The sequence below is a fragment of the Platalea leucorodia genome, assembly GCF_965183815.1.
Source record: "Platalea leucorodia genome assembly, chromosome: 6".
Lineage (NCBI taxonomy): Eukaryota > Metazoa > Chordata > Aves > Pelecaniformes > Threskiornithidae > Platalea > Platalea leucorodia.
The window spans coordinates 78888443-78910640 of NC_138828.1; the positions used below are offsets into that span (position 1 = coordinate 78888443).

General features: G+C 43.9%; 1 protein-coding gene across 2 annotated transcripts in view; it reads right to left on the minus strand.

The window, feature by feature from the left end:
- UVSSA (UV stimulated scaffold protein A) overlaps nucleotides 1–10130 on the minus strand; it is a 59675-nt gene extending 49545 nt beyond the window's left edge. For both annotated transcript variants that reach the window (XM_082315425.1, XM_082315426.1), the window contains exons 1-6: nucleotides 9903–10130; nucleotides 9348–9678; nucleotides 4893–5013; nucleotides 3280–3714; nucleotides 2002–2111; nucleotides 1240–1368 (exon numbers count right to left, since the gene is read on the minus strand). In XM_082315425.1, the coding sequence (XP_082171551.1) occupies nucleotides 1240–1368; nucleotides 2002–2111; nucleotides 3280–3714; nucleotides 4893–5013; nucleotides 9348–9678; nucleotides 9903–10000 (1224 nt within the window). In that variant the 5' untranslated portion in view covers nucleotides 10001–10130. The remainder of the gene's footprint in view (nucleotides 1–1239; nucleotides 1369–2001; nucleotides 2112–3279; nucleotides 3715–4892; nucleotides 5014–9347; nucleotides 9679–9902) is intronic.
- Nucleotides 10131–22198: the final 12068 nt, after the last annotated feature.

A 22198-nucleotide genomic window follows, 5' to 3' on the forward strand; every position in this document is an offset into this window, starting at 1 on the left:
TCCTTCTAATGATGGAATTTATTAGCTTTCAAACCTTATATAGATAGCATTGATCAATCTCCAGAAGTGGTAACAATACCACTTTAAATACATACACATGCACGCACACACACATGAAAATCAAGGCTTGAATGTCTTTTATATCTTGCAAGAAATATAGCAACCAATATTCCATGCAGAGATGCAGCAAATGAAGTCCTGTCAAGCAAATGGCAGGAATGACAGCAGATGTCTGGATTCCTTCATAGCTGGTTGCATAAAGGTAGCACACATATTTCACTGGAGAAAAAAAACCTCTGACAAGACAGTCTTTCAGTACTTTTCATTCAGAGTTGGCATTTTTGACTGGTGTGGTACATCAGTAGGTATTAAGGTGATGAACCAGATTAATCTTGATAAAGCTTCATTTGCACAATGAAAGAAAAGTCGACAACACTCGGTCATGGCTAAATGAGGCTACCACAATTTAGTCCAAGGTATAACGTCCAGATCAAATTCTTACAATCCAGTCATAAACCAGACTTTACCCTGGACACTGACCCAAAACCACTTATTTTCATGTCAAGCTATGCAATAATTTTGTTTGATCGCAACCAACAGAAATGAGTATTATGCAGCTCTGCTTTTTAGCTACATAAACAAGCCATAGAGTCCTTTTTGGATCTGAATAAAGTATTTGATCTTTCAGCCTCTGTTTATTCACAAGTTTCACCTATTTCACAAAAACTGAAATATATTTTCACAGTTTAAAGCTTTACATAACAACTAATACTTTTAAGATATCCTCAATCACATTACATGCTCACTAGAGAGAGTAAATGCTCCAAAGCAGAAACGTGATTTTCCTGAATTGTGAGACACTAGCATAGTTTAGCAAGTTGTAAAAGAACACGAGTAATACAGTGTTAACTGAGAAATATGCACAAAAGAAGCTGAAGACATAGTGTTACACATAAAGAAACTCAGAGTGAATAAAAATTGAACTTAACCACTTCCCTATCCTAAACAACAGTGCTGCCTTACGTGGTTTTGTCTAATAAGCATGCCCCTGGCATACTATACAGGTGTTTAGCGCAGCTTCCTTGAGTGAAGCTACAACCAGCTGAATTAGTGTACTTTTCAATAAAACTTGTGTTGAAAAGTTTCCCAGATTAAGGCTTAAGAGAAAGTGCATTTTTTGTATACACGGTAAGCGTTACTGATGGTCCCTCTAGTAACACAGAATTTTAAGAAACTCACCACTTTTCTTTTTCTCGCTTTAAAGGAAATGTTCATTTCCTTGTATTTCTTCATAGCAGTCTCCAATTTATTCTTGAGATCAATGGCACATCTTAGCCGATCATCATTTATTCCTGCTCTGGTAAATAACTGCAAAGCAAGAAACCAACATTCTTATTCTTTTTTCCAGACACCTGAGCCAAAAAACATTTTCAGTTTTCCTTCATAATTTATGAAGCAACATTGTCACAAATTCCTTTATTTTACAAGTAACAATTAGCGAAGCCACCTCTTTTCCTATCTAGGATATAAAAACTAATAGCAACTACTAAAGACAAAGAAAGAATGAACAGCTGGTATAAACACCTCCTGAGAGTGTTCTTCTATAGGCCAAATTCCATGCCTGAGGCTCCTGAGCAGTACTATCAACTGACAGAAAGGACACACTGTCTTTCTGATACAGACATGTCTGACAACAACAAGCTGTGTTTTACTTTAAATCTTTGCAAAAAGAAGCCCCATTTTACTATATCTTTAAAAAAAAAAAAAGATGTATGACTGTAGGTAGCATACCTAATGCTGAGGGCCATCAAACAAGTTACGTAGCTCCCGTAGTCTCCTTTTGTCCACCCCTACTGAACTAGAAATCTTTTCTGTTTGTGCCAGTGTTTCTTCAACCTTAATTTCCTTTTTGCTCACTCTCCCTCAAGATTTACTGTACTCCTGTCCTCCTTTTTATTTAAAAAAAAAAAAAGAAAGAAAGAAATTGTCTCTTTATCCCACCTGAATCCAGGACTGCACAGAAGGCCAGAACTTATTTCTGAGGAGTTTGTGAGCATCCATGACATTGTTTATTATGGCAGTATTATCTTCATTCTCACGCACTTTTACATCTGCTCAAAACGGGGAAAAAAAGAGTTAGTGCGTGATGTTCATACTATCTTTACTACAGGAGCTAAAGAAGCTAAGCAAAAGAAGTAGACATGAACATTTCTAAAATATTTGATCACTTCAGGGAAAGTTACAAACATCAGAATGTTTCTCTGTTCAGTGCTCATTATTCTACCATTATCCACACATTCAAAAACATCAGAGGAAAAGCTTTCAGTCTAGTGATGACAGAAAGAGTTGTTAAGCCATCACCACTAAGGAATCACTAAATAAACCACAGACAAGTGCAGTCTTACTATTTACATTACATCTTGTCCTAAGTTCCAAACAATGAACTGGGCCTTGTTGCACCAGTTTCTCCATATTCAGTACCAAAAAACATCCCTGCCCCAGTGGCAATAGGGACTTGATTGTCGAAGAAGCCAAGTACGCCACTACTCAAGTAAAAATTGCACTTTTCACCTGTTAGTCATTCATAAGCCCCACAGATACATTTCCAATTCTGTCGTCTGCAAGTACAGAAGTAGATACCTGCCTTACTGGCTGTTTGCACGTGAAATTCCAGCAGAACACTATTTGTAAGAGACTTCACTTAGACTACCGAAACACAAACCAGCCTAATTTTTCTAGAAGTAATTCATATTAGCAAAGTTATATAAAAAAAAGAATAATCATAACCCTTAAGACTTCCTAGCAAAACTCTACTTATTCCTTCTTGCAAGTTGTCAGTAGGAAGGAAGAAAGAAGTTTATGAAACAGCCAATTGTAAAATTTTCAAATTAGCAGCTTATACCCCAGCTATAGAGAGAAAGAGATGAACGCTGAAGCACACGGAAAATAAAACTAGATACTGTAAACAGATTATAATTTTTTTTTAAACACAAGAAACTCATCTTATTCCAGGTACTATGAAGTGCTGCAATATCGTTACAACCACCAATACAAAAGTTCAATCTTATAAAGTAATTAATAAAATCTGTAAATCACATACAGGGACACCCAAACCTAAGAATGGTTACTAGATGAACCAGAAACAGAAAAGAACTCCAAAATAAATGCTGTTCAGGAACCCCAAGCATTTAAGACATAGGAAAAAAGAAAAACCCACAACTACAAAGCACTTCAGACAAATACTGTCTCCAGCTATATGTAAAAAAATTTTCCAGGTACCTGTGGAGATTTCAAGGTCTAGAGTATACTTATGTGAAACAAGCCCATGGTTCCTAACAAAAGTCTGGTAATCATCATCATTGAGAGCAGCGACACCAGATTGAACTTCCAAGCATGTGTCTCCATCTAATTCTTTCGGCTCAGGCTTCTCCTCTTTCTCATCTAACTCTTTGTTTTTATCAGTTCTAACACACTGAGAAACAGAAAGAACGTCCTTGCTGCAGCATGGCTGTTCATCATCCATGCATCCCAAAGAGGACTGGTTCACTTCCACCTGGGAGGGCAAGGGGGATGCAGGTCTATCCTCATTAGCAGTCATTAGTTTGTTGGGTTCCAGTTCCACGTCATTCACAGTGAAGTCGAAAGGATCTGGCATCAGAAGCCGGAAACAGTTTTCCATCTCCGTCAGCGTGTCGGTAACCTCTTGGGACATTTCTGTCAAGAGACAATTGTTTCAGAATATTGTTAAACACTGTAAAATGCTAATGTCTCCGGAGCAGACACAGATTTACAAAACAAATATGACTGCCAAAGGGATAATTCATTTATCCAGTAATCAGTGGCAATTTATCCATACAGATCTTTCTCTGCTGCAGAAACTGTCCTTGTAAAAGTGACAATACTTTTCTTAAGCACGAAATCTAGAATTTCCTGAGTAAGGAATTTAGAATCAGCGTTCCTCCTTTCCCTGTCCTCTCTAAAATTTCACTATGCAAAGATAACAAAGACGTCATAGAATTTGAAGGAGAACAAGGGTCCATTAGGATATTCTTAGTGATGTGGGTGGGTATTCATTCTACAGCCATGAACGTTATAGTTGCTTGTAGGTGTAGCCATGAATATATGCTATTGCTCAAAAAGATGCTACCAATAAAAGTGACTTTAAGAAGGTTACATCTCTTTAAAATTCCACCCTCATGCGTGAAAACGTTTCCAGCATGCAGAATAAACGCAGACACAAATGCACGCATTGCATATGCCAAAGTAATTTAATTAAATAACCCTTTGCAACAGCAACATAATACTCTTACTATCTCTGTTCTTCTTTCATATTACAGAAATATGTTTGCTATGTACATATTGCTTAGAGATTCAGCCCCCAGTTAAGACACATTTCTTAGCAGCAGTACGATACTTTCCATAGATATCCTACGCTGCATCCAGGACTCCTGTGCTGACCACTGTCTATACTCCTGGAACATGATGACTCTATCTACAATCAAGGTCATCAGCCAACAAGGTATTGAGAAGTCTGTACCTTCTGTGTCATAGACACAGAAATTAAGCAACTAGCTCCAAAAAGTCTCCCGATGTGCTTGCTTGAGGTTATGCATTCATACTTTATTGAATTACAGACCAGACCTTGCTAAATTTTTTTTTTTTAAATCTCTTCACACTACCTGAGCTCACAGGACCATCACTTGTTTACCCTGGTATTCATTAGGCGAGAGAGACAGAGGCTCAAGCTCTAACAAACATACTATTCCCACCCTCTGTGGTCAGCTACTAATTGGATAGCTATTCTCTTAGAATTTGTTCTACATAACCTTAAAAAAGATTGCTTTAAAAATGAACAGAAAACCCAAAACACCAAAAGAGCCAAAGCAACTCACCTTCCATTTCTTTCTCAGCTCTTTTGGCTTTTTCTTTGTAAATGTTATCCAATCGTTTTTGCTTCTCCTCTTCCCTCCTCCTTTCAGCCACGGTTCTGGCATGCACATCTTGAAAATCCACCTAAGGAGGAAATGAAGAAAAAAGTATAACGTTCCATGTAAGAAATATATAGAAAATCCATTTCCTAAGATCCTTATCTGTGGTGAAAAATCCTCCAACGTCAGTGATCAGCCAGAAGCTCAGCAGTACTTCCTTTTATCTCTTCTCCTCCGAGAATCAATAACTACAGTAATTCTGAATGGAGTTTTTACTTCTACTAATAAGGGACTGCTGAGAAGCAGCGGCTTTCAGAAAGGAATCATAAGGTAGAAAACCAAAATGCTTAGATTTCCGCATCTAAATTGCAGGAATAAACTAGGCTTTGGGAGACCTCTGTCACAGCACTGGAGATGTGGGGTTAGCGGGAATGGGCAGGAAGAGACTACACAGGGTAAGTACTCAAATTACTTGAAAATGTCACACTAGGTCCACTATTAGTAAAGGAAATTTAGGAAAATTTGTAAACACTATTACCACAAGTATACATATCACTTACTGAAGAACTTCGTAAGCAAGGAAAGTAGAAGAGAAGACATTCAAATTCATTTAAAAAGACCAAATTTTGGATTTTACAATTAGATTTGTTGGATTTGGGGACTGAGGGAAAGGTTATCATTCAGTCTCACTTTACTTTCCTATGACTAAAATATAAACGTAAATCTGAGTGATTCAAAACACTGTTTCTTCAAATATTTGCAAGGTTGTTTTTTTTTAGTTTGTTCTTAGAAAGGCTTGAAAATGCAAATATTTTTCACTTCTATTTTAAGGAAAGAAATCTTGATTGCATTATTGCATAAGGAAACCCCTTCGAAAAACACAGTATTTCCTTTTGGTTGCTACCACATAACTGTCATTAACTTCAATACAGAGCACTCTGAGTGCTGAGCAAACCTCTACTTCACTGCTAATAAAGTCCGCAGACTCTCTGGTGCTGTCTATAGGACAAGCACCCATTGACCATTTGTTGTTATTGCCACTGCTGGATGATAAAGCTTGTCAACATAAAGTAACAGTTCCCAGATACTGACATCCTACACCAACATTTTGGAGCCACACAAGAGTAAAACAGTGCTGTTGAATCTCACTTACGAGGTACAGATCCAGAAAACATTGAGAGCACTCTACACAGGACAAATAAGTCTCACTTTCTATCTGGTCCCAGAAGAGCTCTCCTGTAATATGTACATGCACTTACTAGCCACAGGGCAAGCAAAACCAAGTAGTATATCCTACAACTGAAGTTTGTGTATTTTTTGCACAATCAAGAATTTTGTTCGTCTCTCATCTCAAAACTACAGAAACTTTTTTCATATTTGTTCAGCATTAAGCAAGTAGGTAACTCCATTAAGCACTAGGGAAGTTAAAAAACAAATGCTTGAACACGGGCTTAACCATGTGCTAAAGGAAAGTGTCTTGCTCTATAAATGTTCCTACTGCTGAATAATCCCTACACCGTGCAATAGGCCTTAAGGTTTTTACAAGTATTATTTATGCAAACACTTTAAAGACAATTTTTTTTTTTTTTTAATATAAAAGCCTCTAGGAGCAAAAGGATACTTCAGCTTTCACAGAAACTGGCATGGAGAGTCGCCATTGGTTTAGGAAGAGAAGCACAAAAGAAGCTCTTTTTTTATTGGGGAACGGGGGGCCAGACAGAAGGTAGGGAAAAGAGCTAGTTTCACAACCTATAGCAGCATGTGGATCACCAGGGTGAGCTTCTGGGTTTTCAGGATCTCATTTTTCTACCAAGTTCGCATAGCTCTCCACACAGTAGCAGGAGAAACAGATCCTCCCAGAGAGCAACATCACCCTCAAAAATGGAACAGAGATACAGAACCCAGGAACTACAGCTACCATTTCTAGGCGGTCAGATTGGACTTGCCCAAAAAAACCAGAGCTTCCTAAATCACAACTTCTGCCTCATACCAGAATACCTAGAGTCATTTGCCCATTCTTTTTCCTTCTCTGTCCCAAAAGGACCGGCCACATGCTGCTCTGCTGTGTTGTTTCATACTTCAGCACTTGGCCAGGTGCTCCTCTTACAACATCTGCCAAACCATCATGGTTTACCACTGATAATGAGAGCACGCCTCACATACTAGATACCTATCACCAGCCAAGTCCCCAACACAAAAGCTTTGAGTTGCCCAAAACAGGGCACACCGGTCTTTTACAGAAGCTTCACAAGACCAGAATAACTCAGGGCCTGAGTTACAGAGGTGTGCACAGACTCATTCGCTACCTGGGGTCACCACTAACTCAGAAACTTGGTCAGAAAACATCTCACCTCATTTAGGTGATACGGACTGAGATCAGAGTTGCTGTTCTGCCTCCGTATTGGTGTTGGCTCCATGAAGCCTTTTACCATTGGTCTGCAGTTATGGAACTGGATGTGATGGGTTGCAAACAATTGTTCTTGATTTAAAGGGTGTAAGTAGTGGTCCTAGACAACTACTGCAACTTTTGGGAAAATACTGAAGTACAGCAGTAAAATATTCTATATTGAGCTGCTTAAAATCCTGTTCACTCCGTAACTGCAGCTCACTCTGTAATTCCATCCATCCATGCATTCCTCAAATGCAAAGACACTATAATACGACTCAGTTGAATAAATATGCAAACATTTGGAAATATCTGAATTTTTTTTTTTTCCTTTTCTTCTTTTTTTAAACTTTGAGACACAAGTTTGAAAACAATTCTTTTCAGGTATGCTGAAATATTGTTTGTCTTGAAGTCAAACATTTATATAGATACCTACTTGGTATCTACAAATATAGACCTACTCACATTAAAACAGGGGGTAGCTCTCCAGGCTTACAGCCTAAAAGGGCTGCAGTTGTCATCTTCTGACCAACTGTTTATAAGGTGATTTTGGTGATAATAAAAAAAAAAAACCAATCAACAACCACAAACCACACAGCTAACACTCTTCTCAAGTTGCCCTATACTACTGTGCCAAACCTGTAATACAGAACAGCAAATGTGCTTTATTCGTAGGAAGTACAAATGCCTCCTCAAATCTTTTGGTTACTTCTAACACTTCAAGTATTAAGCGGGCAAAAGGCCAGTTAAGTCACTTGGCTCCTCTCAACTCTTTAAGTACAAGAGTTAATGAAACTACATTAAGATTGTTTCTATTGGTATGAACATTTCTAGAAGTACTTAAATTCAGCTGCTCTAGAAAACAGTACAGCCAAGCCTGCTGGGTAGCTTAGTATCACCAACAGAGTGTTCCCCCAGTTGTAACTGGGGAGCAGCCATTACCCACAGGGGCCCAGACGAACATGCCAAACTTCAGCAGACTTGCCGTACACTTGTGTGTTCAATCAGCTAAATCTGTATTATGTGCTAAAGCTCCCGCGCCTCAGCCTTGCATTTCTCCTTGTCATTTTCATTTTTTTTTTTTTTCCTTTATTAAACAAGACAAGAAGGAAGGATTCAAGACAATCACCTGTTGTGAGCAGATGCCAAAAATCGTACAGAAAAAGAACACAGTATAATAAATAATACAAGTAGGGTACACTAGTAGCTTAGTATGGAACCAGAACAACAGAAATACATCATGTATCACAAAGGTTTTTGATCTACTGTTAGGAACACTGAACACCTGCCTTTCTGAAGAGAAAGGGAATCAATATGTTTATTGAAAGCCTGATATTATCATTGCAGGTACTGTGACTGCTCAAATAGTGCTCCCAATTTCACCGTTTGCACCTCAGAAGCGGTACTAAAGGAGAAGAATGTTCAAAACGTACTAACTTGAAGCCTAGAAGGGAGAGCTTAAAAGCAAGTGTTTACATACAAGAAATTCCTCTTAAATAAAACTTCTTGTATGACACACAGCAGCAGTGCAGCTGAGGGGGGCTAGCACCTACACTTACTGTCATGGTCCCGCAGTGAAAGGACGCTAGAACCAGACAGCTCAGCACAGAAATCAGGCTAGTTTAAACTTGCCTAGAAAGACTTAGTAATTTAAACTTCCATAGAAAAAACTTACTAGCTGATTATCCTCAGTTTAAGATGTAACCATTATTTCCCTTCTAAAAAGGCTGGACTTCGGGGCTTCAGGTAGGAATCGGTGGGTAAAAGCCTATTGGTGAGCAAGACTTTTTGCACCCTGAGAAAAGGCTAGTTGAGCCAGCTCTGCGTACGAGCCTGGGGTTTTTAAAACTTTACAATACTCTAAGATGAACAAAAAGTTTGGGGTTTGTTTTTCAAAGACCATGCTCAACAGGATGTCTGCTAGAGACAATGTCATTCCCAGCAGCTTTTCTTCTATGTTTTTCGGTTTCCTCACTTTAAACATCTGGCAATCATCACCTAAAAACACACACAGAAGTAAAAATGCAGAGTACCTTCTTATTCTGCTTTAAGAAGTGGTATCCCAGAGAAAGCTTCTTGTAGGCCTCTCCATACTTCTCGTGCCAGTCTTGCACTGACTTAATGGCTGCTTTCCTCAGTTTCTGTGCCACCTCTCTGGGCGGGGGGAGAGGCTGCTCGTGGTCTATTCCCACCGTGAGCTCCAGGAACTCTTGGAAGTTGGAAATAACGAGCGTCCGGAATTGATGGGATCTGGTGAACAACTCCTGCACGATCTGGAAAGCCGAGAAGCGCACCTCGGCGTGCTCCTCGTTGAGCCGCGTCATCAGCAGGTGATAGGCATGGCTGATATGGTCCTCTGAAGACCTGAGAAAGGAGAAATGAACAAATAAAAGGAGGGGGAGTTAGTTAAAAAGGTTTAGCACATAAAACCACAACTTTTTTAAAAAATTATTTTAAATTTTAAACCAGCAGCCTCCGTGCTGGCAGCAAGCTGTGCCCGGCGCAAACAGCAGCCCCCAGGCCGGCCCTGGGGGCAGCCCCCGGGGAGGCGGCGAGGCCCGGCGCCCCCCAGCCCGCCCCGGCCGTACTTGCAGATCTTCTTCAGCTCCTTCATCCTGCCCGGCTCCAGCCGCGGCTCCCCCGAGGTGGTGAGCTCCTCCACCAGCTCGGCGAGGCGCTGGTCCATCTCCGCCGGCGGCGAGACGCCGAGCTGGCGGGACAGCCGCCGCGCCGGGCCCCTCAGGCCCGGGGAGCCCTGTCAGGGTACCGGGAACCGGCGCCGGGCCTCCGCGCCGCCATTGCCCGCCCCTCGGGGAAGCCCCGCCCCGCGGCGGGTGGTGCCGTCCTCACTCCCCGCCTGCGCTTCCGCCCCGTGACGTCACGTGACGTCACACCAGCCGGAAGCGCGGATAGGGGAAGGCGGGGAAGGCCTTAAAGGGACCGCGCCTCGCTTGGGGGGGGGGGGAGAAGGCGGTGTTAACCCCTTGTTGTCCGCAGGGGGCGCAGGGGCTGAGCCCTCTTGCAGGGCTGCACCCGCCCCGGGAGGCGAGCGGCCTCCACGAAGCCCCCGAGCCCGGCGGGGGACGATGGCCGCCCACCACACAGCGCCCCGTTCCTACAAACCTGCTTAGGCTATTTCCAAAGAATCGCTCAAAAAGGCAGTTCTGGGGGCAAAGGAGGCCACGGCCCGGCCTGGAGGGGCAGGCGCAGGCCTGTGGCGAGGGGGGAGGCACCGACGGCCGGGCGCTGAGGCGGGGCGCTGAGGCGATGGCGACGGCGAGGCGCTGCCCCTCGGAGCCCCCCTGGGCGAAGGTGGTGGCGGGCCAGGCGTGGGGAGCGGAGCCCCCGGCCTTCGCGCCTTACGACGGGCCTTCCTCAGAGCTGTGAGGGCAGGCAGACCTTCGGCCTCCCTCTTCCTCGCCCCGCCTGCCGCCCTTTCCCTCCAAGAAGCTAATACTGGGCAGGAGATGAAGCGAGGAAGGCAGGGAGCCAGGCCCTCATTCGTGGCACCCTGTAACCCGTCCTCTCCTCACTTCTGCGTCGGAAAGTGAATTTTCTTGAGTAGCTGCAGCTTCGCAGAGCCTGGAGGGTCTACAGTCTTTCACAGTATCTTCTCACGTGGGATCTGTCGACACCAGATTTGCACTTATCATGGATTTATAGGTTGCAGATGGATATGGAAAGAACAAGTAAGCAAGCACAGTCCAGCCCTCGCTACCCAAAACTACAGTATTTTTTTCTCAGTGCTTTATCACATTTGCCTTCCAGTGGTATAAATGATGGATTTTCTCTTTGGGAAAGGTCCTCTACTTTGCAGCACTTGGAAATTATGTTGGCTTTAGAATATTGTAGGGATGAGAGGATTGTTACTGTGTAGCTGTAGCAAAATGGTACTTTCATATATGTGAGCTATGCCTGGAATGAAACAGAAGGGTGAATACAGCCCAGTTGTCAGGACTTCCAACGGGAGCGTTACAGCATAACTGTGTTTATACGATACCTTCCACCTGAGAACCTCGGAACACTTGACAGACATTAAAGGTAACTCCTCGGCATATGGAGAGAGAAGTTGGTGAAGGATCACAGCAGTAGGAAAAGCCGAGGGACTGAGCATAGCAAGGGAGCGTTACCTGCCTGGGTCCCATCCTTACAGCATGGTGCATGCTCTGCTGCGGGCGGATAATGTGGTTAACCAAAGTGCTCCTTCGTCTTTTCCCCCACACAGGAAAGCATCCAGCACTTCGCTCTGTGTGTGGCTGTGCCCTAAGGGCATGTCCCTGGCACGTGTCCTGCTGCCCTTAGGGTCACCTATGGTGAGAGAGAGGTTGAAAGATTTGTCCATATTCTGGTCTCCCTTCGCACCAGCGTGGTTCAGTTACTGGAGATCGTGAGGCTGCCCTGGATTTGCTCTTGGCAGCGCCTGACCTGCTTTTGGGTGCTCAGTTAGAAATGTTCCGCAGGCCCCCATCTCTGAAAGCGCTGATTAACCACTGGGAAAGATCAAGCCCTTGCAGGTGCCCGCCTTGAACATCCTAAAGAAGGGAGACATTTGAAATATCTGTTTGCACCTGAAAATGTTGTTAGATACTTGAATAGTATTTCCATTAATTCACAGTTAAGGCATGCATTGGAAGTAACGTATGTGAATTGGTGTTGCAGCTGTCTCTGCTGGGTCCTGTGATAAGGGAAGACAACACTAAACACTTTCTACAAGCAATGAACTCATATGGTCAAACAAATTTACTGCAGCTAATGAATATATACATTTTGCAAGGGTTTTGTTATTTCTGATAAGTGAAACCGATGACATCTTACTTTTTAATAATGTTTTTCCTTTCCTCATTGCCTTCCATCAAGTAAAATGGATTTCCATGTGACAGCCACACAGAATGGCACAGCTCATCTTTAAAGTTTAGATCAGTTTACTCTTTCAATATTTCTTATTTTTCTATTTCTCTTCTTAATTTGATTGAAAGTGCTTGAACAACTGCTTTCTATTAGGTTATTGCTTGCAAAATTAGCATTGCTGTACTATCTAGAAACAGTATTTCAAAATGAGCCTCAAGCAACATACTTAACATCTACAAAGGCACCAATTTCATATCCATGCATAATGTTTAAAGAAAACCCTGCAAGGATCCATATGGTTGTGCAAAGAATCAGTTGATGAATGAATGCTGAGTTGTGTTACTCATTCATGGTAGTCCCTTAGGCAGATCCCAGCGAGAGCGAAAATGTTTAATTCTTTTTTTTTTTTTTAATCAAAGACAATTACATAAAATGGTGTTTGCTCAAGTTGCTGAGTTTCTTTCCCCTTCTCCTTTTCAATGAACATGGTAAATATCCACCATTCAAATATTTCTGTACTTCCTTCAGCGGGATGAAGCTGATGAAAGGCTGAAGAGAGCCAGAACACTGAAGAATTCATTTAGCTGCAAAAGTGACAACCGCTCTGCACCTGCATTGATTTTCCCCTGACACAACTGTTCTGGGCTGTTCAGCGTAGGGGAACGCAAGACACTGTGGAGGGCAGAGGCAGAACTGAACACCACCTGCCACCCCTTCAGAGCCTCAAGGTTGAGTGTTACTCTTAGTTTACACCTGGTTTCAGCAAAGCCTGAGTCTGCTGCTTTATGTCATTGTTGATTCAAGAAGTTGCATCTTACCTCTGCGCTGAGAGATCAGCAAGAGCAACGCAGTTACACTTTGTGCAGTGTTCTCCAGAGTGATACCTTGCACTCTTCCAGAAGTACTGTCCTGTCCACCACGTCTCCAGCATACCCAATGCTATCCTCATTGGCAAGAGGCATTTGCAGTAGGAATGTTCTCCTGCAGCATATCTCCAGGCATGACCAACTGGTCCATCCAGAGATCACCTCCAGCTGGTCCAGTATCTTTGGCCAAATACAGAGGCAAAGAAAACCCCAGAATTTTGTCCATTGACACCAATTATTTGGGTCTGAGGGTTCTTACATTAAAAAAGAGCCATTTGTTCCATCACAAATGTAAAAGGTCAAACTGATGGCTCTAGGAAGGACTGTTTCAGACTTTTGTGTAATACTAAATTTTCTGGTGTAGGCTTTTTATAAAAGAAAAATCTAGGCAGGAGATAGTTCCACCAGTTTACTAGATGATCCTTTGCCTGGGGTTGTTTCCCAACTTCACAATAAAAGAGCATGTCAGGCAGAAAGAAACCCCACTGAACTTTTGAGACAGCTGTATTCAGCTTAATGATATGAAATTAAAAAGGGGGGGGGGGGTATTTTCCTGCCTAAATGGAACTTGGGCAAAAAAGCTTCCCTACAAATAATTTGGAGTTAAAATAACTTTGGTTTCAGGCCTGAAGATGCAGAAACATGATAAACACTGATATTAAATTGTCACAGAGTTTGTGCCAGTTGGGTTGCAAAGAAAATACTGACCTTCCACGTGAGATGAATGGATGCTTAACCACTGGTTTGATTCGAGCAAAAGGATGACAGCTATTTGAAAGCTCTGAACTATCTCATAAGAGGTAAGGACTATATTTAAACAGATGTTCTCAAAGGAGAAATGGTCTATTCATTAAACCATCAATAATGCAAGGCCAAAGATACCTGGCAACCTCCTCTGTGAAATATTGACTGTGACATATTTCACATATTGAAATGTGAAATATTGACTGTGACAACACTTCAGCCTATTGTAATGTTTTATAATTCTGTCATAGTAGGAGATGAAAGAACCTGCTCTGTACGGTCTAGATCACTAATTAAATAACCATTTGTAAGTTGGATGGAGCAGGAATAGCTGTAGGAGAACCATCACAAATCAAGGAGCACCTTCCTACACGTAGCTTATATTCATGTCTAGAATAATTTTTAGAAATGATCCTACAGCATTTCCTGCAACTGCACGCCAGCATTGACACACTTACTAGTATCAACGAGGGTAAATTGCTTTTTCCTCCGTGGAAAGATCTATGCAGACTGGAATCTAATGAGCATTTTGCTGTGTTAGACGATATATGTCCACATCACAAGTTAATATTTCTACATGAGCGCACCCAAAGAAGACCAAGGCACGTCCCATCGCACCGCAGGCAGATGTCTTTGAGGGTCTGGGGGACACCAGCCTTTAAGGCAGGACTCAGATCAGGTGGTTCAGAAAAGGAGGAGCTTGAAGCTTGTTAACATGTAGAAAAGGAGAGTGCAGAGGAAGAGAAGAACCCCAAGCTTCCAATAAGAGGAAATCCAGCCCAAATTCTGCTTGAAGACCCTCTGATGCTAAATCATACAGCGACAGAAATGCCACTTTCATGCTTATGCAAATAAGACTGCTTTCAAACATACGATCTTAGCAGAAGAGGCTGATTTGGGTGTTGCATTGCCTCATTGATGGTACGTTTTTGAACCTTTCTGCCTGACGCCTGAGCTGTCCCATCCTTGGAAAGCCACAGCCTGTAATAGAACTGTGGTCGCTCGAGCTGATTTCTCCAAATGAGAGACTGCAGAGAGCTGTGGCTTCAGATACCCAAAGGAATTGCGTTTTTCTTCTTGTCCCAAAGACGTGGAGAAGGAGAGAACTGCTCTGAAGCTGCCAAAAGCTGTAGCACTGCCTCCAGTTAAAATGGGAGCGATGGAGTCCATTCCTGATGTGAAACTGTTGTCACCGCTATCGGACACGGACAGGCGATGCGTCTGCATGTGTCACACAGACATTGCACACCATTGCACACCCACCCTCCCCGATCAGTGGTTTTCCATTTCAGATTTCTCTGTCCTGTTCGTGCACCAGGGAGCCTGAGCCCCCCGTGCTGTTGCAATCACTCATTCACAGGAGCAAGTCCTCAGTCATCTGTCAAAATCCACTGTATCCCCTCAGCACCAGGAGAGTGCCCGAACGAGCATGCTCTCAGCCTTCAGGCCTTTTTGGTATATCCATCATCTTTTATGAGCAGTGACCAGAAAAGCCACATTGAGCAAAACAAGCTTTTCTAGGGAATTTCTTTTACTGATGTGATTAAAGAGTGCTTTGTCTTTATGAAGAGATTATTTATACAAGTCAGCTTTTGCAGGCAGAAGGAAAGTCCCTGGCTTGAGGAGATTACGAGGTAGTTGGGACAAAAATAGAGTACAAAGACCACAGTGTGAGAGAGAAGGAAATATTGAAGTATAATTAAAAGGAAGAGGGAAGTGTCTTAAAAGAAAGAAGGTAGCAAGTCTTGTGAACTGTCTGAAGCCATTTATTTATTTATGCTTTTAAAGAGGTGTTTTGCATTTCTGTGGCTTGATATATAGGTGGGAGCAGAATGGGAGTGTATTCATGGTTCATATATTGAGACTCCTTGGCGTGCCCTCGGTTTCTGCAGCAAGCACATCACGACAGTCCCACTGACCAACACACGGCTATTCTTTTGTATTGTGCACTATTAAGACTCCCAAAATACTTCACAAACTTTTAGGCTGTTGAACCTCAATATAGCAAGGAACAAGACTTGTAGATACAGTCAACACATACAAAGAATAAGTTGATTTTAGGAAGACCCAGCAATAGCCTCCCAGAAAAGCTGAGCACAGAATTTGGGGTGCTGACTCCATCCCCTGAGCTGCAGCACCTCGTCCCTGCCCCACCGCGAGCTCGGTGGCCTTACTCATGCAGCCACCCGGATTCTGTGTTTCAGCATAGAACCATAGAGTCACAGAATGCTTTGGGATGGAAGGGACCTTTAAAGGCCATCCAGTCCATCCCCCCTGCAATGGGCAGGGACATCTACAACTGGATCAGGTTGCTCAGGGCCCCATCCAGCCTGGCCTTGAAGGTTTCCAGGGATGGGGCATCTACCACCTCTCTGGGCAACCCGTTCCAACCTCATTGTAAAACATTTCTTCCTTATATCCAGTCTGAATCTACCCTCCTTTAGTTTAAAACCATTACCCCTTGTCCTATTGCTATTGGCCCTGCTAAAAAGTCTGTCCCCATCTTTCTTATAAGCCCCCTTTAAGTACTGAAAGGCCGCAATAAGGCCTCCCCGCAGCCTTCTCTTCTCCAGGCTGAACAACCCCAGCTCTCTCAGCCTTTCCTCACAGCAGAGGTGCTCCACCCCTCTGATCATTTCTGTGGCCTCCTCTGGACCCTCTCCAACAGCTCCACGTCCTTCCTGTGCTGAGGACCCCAGAGCTGGTCGCAGGGCTGCAGGTGGGGTCTCACCAGAGCAGAGCAGAGGGGCAGAATCCCCTCCCTCGCCCTGCTGGCCACGCTGCTTTTGATGCAGCCCAGGATACGGTTGGCCTTCTGGGCTGCGAGAGCACATCGCCGGCTCACGCCCAGCTTTTCATCCACCAGTACCCTGAAGTCCTTCTCCACAGGGCTGCTCTCAATCCCTTCATCCCCCAGCCTGTACTGATACCGGGGATTGCCCCGACCCAGGTGCAGGACCTTGCACTTGGCCTTGTTGAACCTCATGAGTTCCACATGTTTCATGCAAGCCTTAAAAGGCCCTTTAAATGAATCACTGTTACTTTTCCTCTTTGCACAAATTGTAGCAGTAAAATTGATATGAAATACTGACAAAGCAGTGGTGGTGAATATGCGTCAGTAAACTATACACAAAGTTTTTTTGGCGTCCTATTAAGGGTGGCAAAAAGGTCAACTTCTCCAAGAGGGACAGTAGCTGAAAGACCAACCTTTTTGCTCCCCTAATAATTTCCTCCATAAAAAATGGGTCAGTTATTGGTACATCAGTAAAATGTAACCTGGGTGAGACTTTTTTCTGGCAGGATCTGTGTGAATCTGTGATCTGCGGATATGCATGAGTCTGCTCTGGAGCGACCCCTTCAACAGCCTCTGGCACGGGCTTGCAGAGCTCTGAAACATCCAGTTCTGCTCCAGGTCACGTAACTTGAATTCTAGGAGATTGATTGTTTTTTTTTTAAATCTAAACACAAAACTGGCACTCAGTAATTTCAAATGGACAAGATATATTTATAGGGACAGCACAGGAACCTGTGCTGCCAGTGGCCGTCAAAGCTGGGTAACTGTGACAGCCTTCTCTCGTCTTAAACCACGGAAAATACTCTGTCATTGCTTTTGTCACCACGTTCCTACATGGCTGCAAAAGAGGCACAGCCACTGAGAGCCTGATTGTTTAGGGAAAAAAAAAAATCTAAGTTTATTTAGGAATTGTTTTATTTATTCAATAAAAAAAAAATCTAAAGTTCTATCTTTTTTTTTTAGAATAAAAATGATATTGATATTATTGAAGCTCACAAAGCTAGGGGAAGTATAAAGTACTTTACATTTTCAGATAAGAGTCAAAATGAACTGTATAAAGCTCTGGCCTTCCTTGCCCTTCAGCAAAAGTGTGCTTATTTAATTATATGAACAAATTATCTCTCTTTTCATAGAATCGTAGAATCATAGAAATGTTAAGGTTGGAAAGGACCTCTGAGATCATCGAGTCCAACCATTACCCTCACTGCCTGGTCCACCTCTAAACCATGTCCCCATGCACCACATCCACACGTTGTTTGAGTACTTCCAGGGACCGTGACTGCACCGCTTCCCTGGGCAGCCTGTGCCAGTGCCTGACCACTCTCTCTGTGAAGGAGTTTTTCCTAATATCCAATCTAAATCTCCCTGGCCCAACTTGAGGCCGTTTCCTCTCATCCTATCCCTTGTTACTTGGGAGAAGAGACCGACCCCCACCTCGCTACAGCCTCCTTTCAGGTAGCTGTAGAGAGCAATAAGGTCTCCCCTCAGCCTCCTCTTCTCCAGCCTAAACAACCCCAGCTCCCTCAGCCGCTCCTCATAAGACTTGTGCTCCAGACCCTTCACCAGCTTCATTGCCCTCCTCTGGCCACGCTCCAGCACCTCGATGTCCTTCTTGTAGTGAGGAGCCCAAAACTGAACACAGGATTCAAGGTGCAGCCTCACCAGTGCCGAGTACAGGGGCACTATCACCTCCCTGGTCCTGCTGGCCACACTATTCCTGATACAAGCCAGGATGCCATTGGCCCTCTTGGCCACCTGAGCACACTGCTGGCTCATGTTCAGGCGGCTGTCAACCAACACCCCCAGGTCCTTTCCCACCAGGCAGCTCTCCAGGCACTCCTCCCCCAGCCTGTAGCGTTGCATGGGGTTGGTGTGACCCAAGGGCAGGACCCGGCACTGAGCCCTGTTGACCCTCACACAGCTGGCCCCGGGCCATCGACCCAGCCTGGCCAGGTCCCTCTGCAGGGCCTCCCTGCCCTCCAGCAGATCAATACACCCAACTTGGTGTCGCCTGCAAACTGACAGGGTGCTGCACTCGATCCCCTCGTCCAGATCGTTGATAAAGATACTGAACTGGCCCCAGCGCGGAGCCCCGGCGGGCACCACTCGTCGCCACCCTTTTCCCCTACACAAGAAGCCCTCGGCGTTCCCGGCGGGTTTCCGAGGGGCGGCAGGAGCCCCCTGGGGCCGGGGCCCAGCGGAGGGGGGCCGCCGGCGGGGCAGCAGCCCCGTCCCCTCCCCGGCGCTGCCGCGGCCGGGGCTGCGCTAGGCCGCAGCGCCCAGCAGGTGGCAATGGCGGAGCGGCTGCGGGCGGCCGGCGAGGCGGGAGGGGCCCGGCCGCCCGCCCTGGGCCCCGGCGCTGCCCCTCGGGCGCCCGCCGGGCCGCTCCGGCGCGCTTCTCCCTGCGAGGGAGCAAATCGCCCCCGCTGTCGGCAAGGTCTTTTTTTAATTTTGCTTTTCAAGTCTAGGATTTGAACTTACAGGCTTGTAGCACTGACCTGTGGCGAGGGGGTTGGCGGCGAGATCCAGGACCTTAGGGTGACCTGTGAGGGTATCGAGTGCCGGGGGGTTCAGCAAAGGTGGAGATCACCGGTTTTATATGTACACACACACGTATACGCACACGCACATATAAATATACCTGTGCATATCCACATAAATAAAAATGTGGCACATTATCTGTATATATACATACACACACACGCATATATATATATAAATAAAAAACGTTGCTTCCGAACTCCGCTCACAACACGTTCTCACATATTCTCTTGTTGCATCTTCTGCCTACGTGCAAGGCCACACTGTTTCCAGGCCAGGAGTAAGTCTTTAAACAGATCAGAGGCTCTAACGTGGAATAAAATAGGCAAGGAAGAGGTTTAATTCGAAGAAGGCATTCCTGAGTCGCACCGCAAGGAAACTACTTTTAATGACAATTAAAAAGAGAACATTTCTCTGGGAGACAGCACTGAAGGTGGAGGCGTTTTCCAAGCAGAATGACTCACTGCTTTCCCTGTGCTTATAGAGGAAAATGGATGCAGTAAAACTTTCAGAAAAACAGGGAAGCGTTACAAGTTTCTAGCGGCACACTTTGCCTTTCATGAACACACCCACCAAAAAAAAAACACAAATAAACAAAACCACCCCCAAAAACAAAGCAAAAACTAACCGCCCCCCCCCCCCCCCCCCCCAAATTCTTAAGTCAATTAAAAAAGGCATGGAAGATATTTGGCCTTGTTAACAAATTAATGAAAGAAGCTTGATTGCACCAAAAAGCTGGTGACAAAACTTCTCTTTCCCTTCATATTAAAACTGAAATAACTGCACCTGGCAGAGAAGTGGCTCTTTCCTGAAAGGCCAACGCCGGTGAACTGAGATCACAACTGAGTTGCCAAAATGCTGCCACGGGCACCGTAACCACCGGTTGGTTAAAGCGGCCGCAGAGCAAATGGTGGACACGCTGAGAAGTCCGCTTACATGTGTGTAAGCACAGCGTAAGTTTGCTTACTACAGGCAAGGAATCCAGATTATCTACAATCAATATGATTTCTCTCATCTCCATGTGCTTGTATCAGTGCTTGGACTCTGTTTTAAAGGGTGCAATAAAAACCTCTTTGTAGGGCTTCGGTAAACAAATGCACAGGTTGCAAAAATGCACCACGTTGTCTCTTCGAAAGTATCATAGGTAACTGGCCTCAAACTGCACAGCAATACTTTAACATTGATCCATGTTCTGCATTTATTGCCTAGAAAAGCAGCTATTACTATTCAGAATTACTATTCTTACTATTTCAGAACCACCAGCTTATTTCAAATACGTCTATGTTACATTGAATCATAGGCTGGCAACAGCAGGGTTAAACAGTTTCAGAGCAATAACGAAAAGCTGCAGGTGGGGGACATTTACCTCTGTAAAACGTGTAAACAGCACGGGCAATACTAAAATAATATCAATTTTCCAAAGTTCTTTAAAAAAAATCAGTGACATAGAGGAAGGGTACAAGAACAAACCGCAGAAAAGAAATCGCTGCAATAGCGCCTATAAGTAAAGATTTAAATCAGTTGTGATTATTGAGAGGTAACTTGTTCATAAAATAAAAGGATCTTCAGGGAAAAATATCACATATTAAATGATCTTGAGTATAGCAGCGAAAAACACAAGAAACAAAAGAGGAATTCAAACTGGGAACCAGGCACATATTTTAGCCGTGAGGAAACAGATTCTCTGCCTCGTGATGATGTTTTTCTGACAGATGTGCTCTAACCGAACAACTCTGCATTGTAAATAGCTTTGAGAGTCGACATCTAAAATGAGGACACTGGAGATCTGTCGCTCTGGGCTCTTCTGGAAGGCATTCTGCTACGGAGAAGACTTTTTACACAAAACAGAGGTGGCAGGACATGAAAAACCTGGTGACTCAGTAATGTTAAAGCAGGAGCCCTGGCGACTCCTGCTGTGAAGCTGTCAGTGGATCCAGTAGAGAGGACAGGATAGAGGCAGAGTATTTTGCAAATTGAGTTTAAGAAAAGGGGTATCGTGGCACTTTGAAGAGTCCGTGAGTTAAAAGCAACTACTGTAAGTTTCCGAGAATGTTCCCAACCTGAAGGCACAGTTACCGAAGGACAGGTAAGGGTGACGGGAAGGTTCCTCTAATGGTGGAAACCGTAAGAGCAGCCCCTCTCTCTGACCCCACAGGGAGGACTGCTTGGAGCAGATGAAGTTGTGAGGCTGCATTTTTAATCTTTGGGATTTTAACAGAATCGATCCATACCAGTATATTTAATGGGATTTGCATGAAATTACAGAATATGCAAGAAGCTGTTGCTCTACGAGACTTCACGTCTTAGCCTAGACCATGTAGTGTCACTTCAATTGAGCGTGAGACTTCCCGGGGGAGCCCAAAGCTCTGTTTTGCTGCTTTCAATGTGCAACCAGGCCATAATCTTTATTCTAGCTGCTAGGACAATTTTGATGTTTTGGTTTTTCTTATGGGGTGAAATAATGAAAATATGAATTCATTTTAAACTTGTCAGATTCTAGATGGAGGTATTATTTTGTAACAGTAATTTTTCAATAGACACCTGAAGGTTCAGTGCTAGGTTCGTTGGCCCAAAGCTTCTTCTTGGCTTCTTCAGCCTGGATGACAAAAATGGTACCAGCACTCTGATTTCTTTTCATGCTGTTCCTGGAAATACAAGGTGTGGAGGGAAGAAATGAAGACAAATACCTTATTCAAATCAAAATTTAATCAAAATGCATCTCACATCCTCAAACACAGAGATCACAGGCTATGTTATTTATGGTTTCCTGATGCAAAGAAACCAGTCATTATCCTTTGCTAATTGGTTTAGAATAAGAGAGGTATTTCTGGATGCAGCAACTGCTAATCTTACTTCAGTGAGGAATTCTTAATTTTACCTCCTCAGAGGAGGGCTCCAAACACAGAGCTAGGCAATATGTTTTGGCCAAGGGTAGGATAATTTCTTAACAAGGCAGGTGACATTCTTTCCAATTATTATAAAAATGTAGACATGATAGTTGTGTCAGAGAAGGCCTGTTATTCACTGAAGGAGCAGAACAGCAATTCAGTTGTAGCTACGGTGCTTTTTTCTACACCTAGTAGTTAAACTG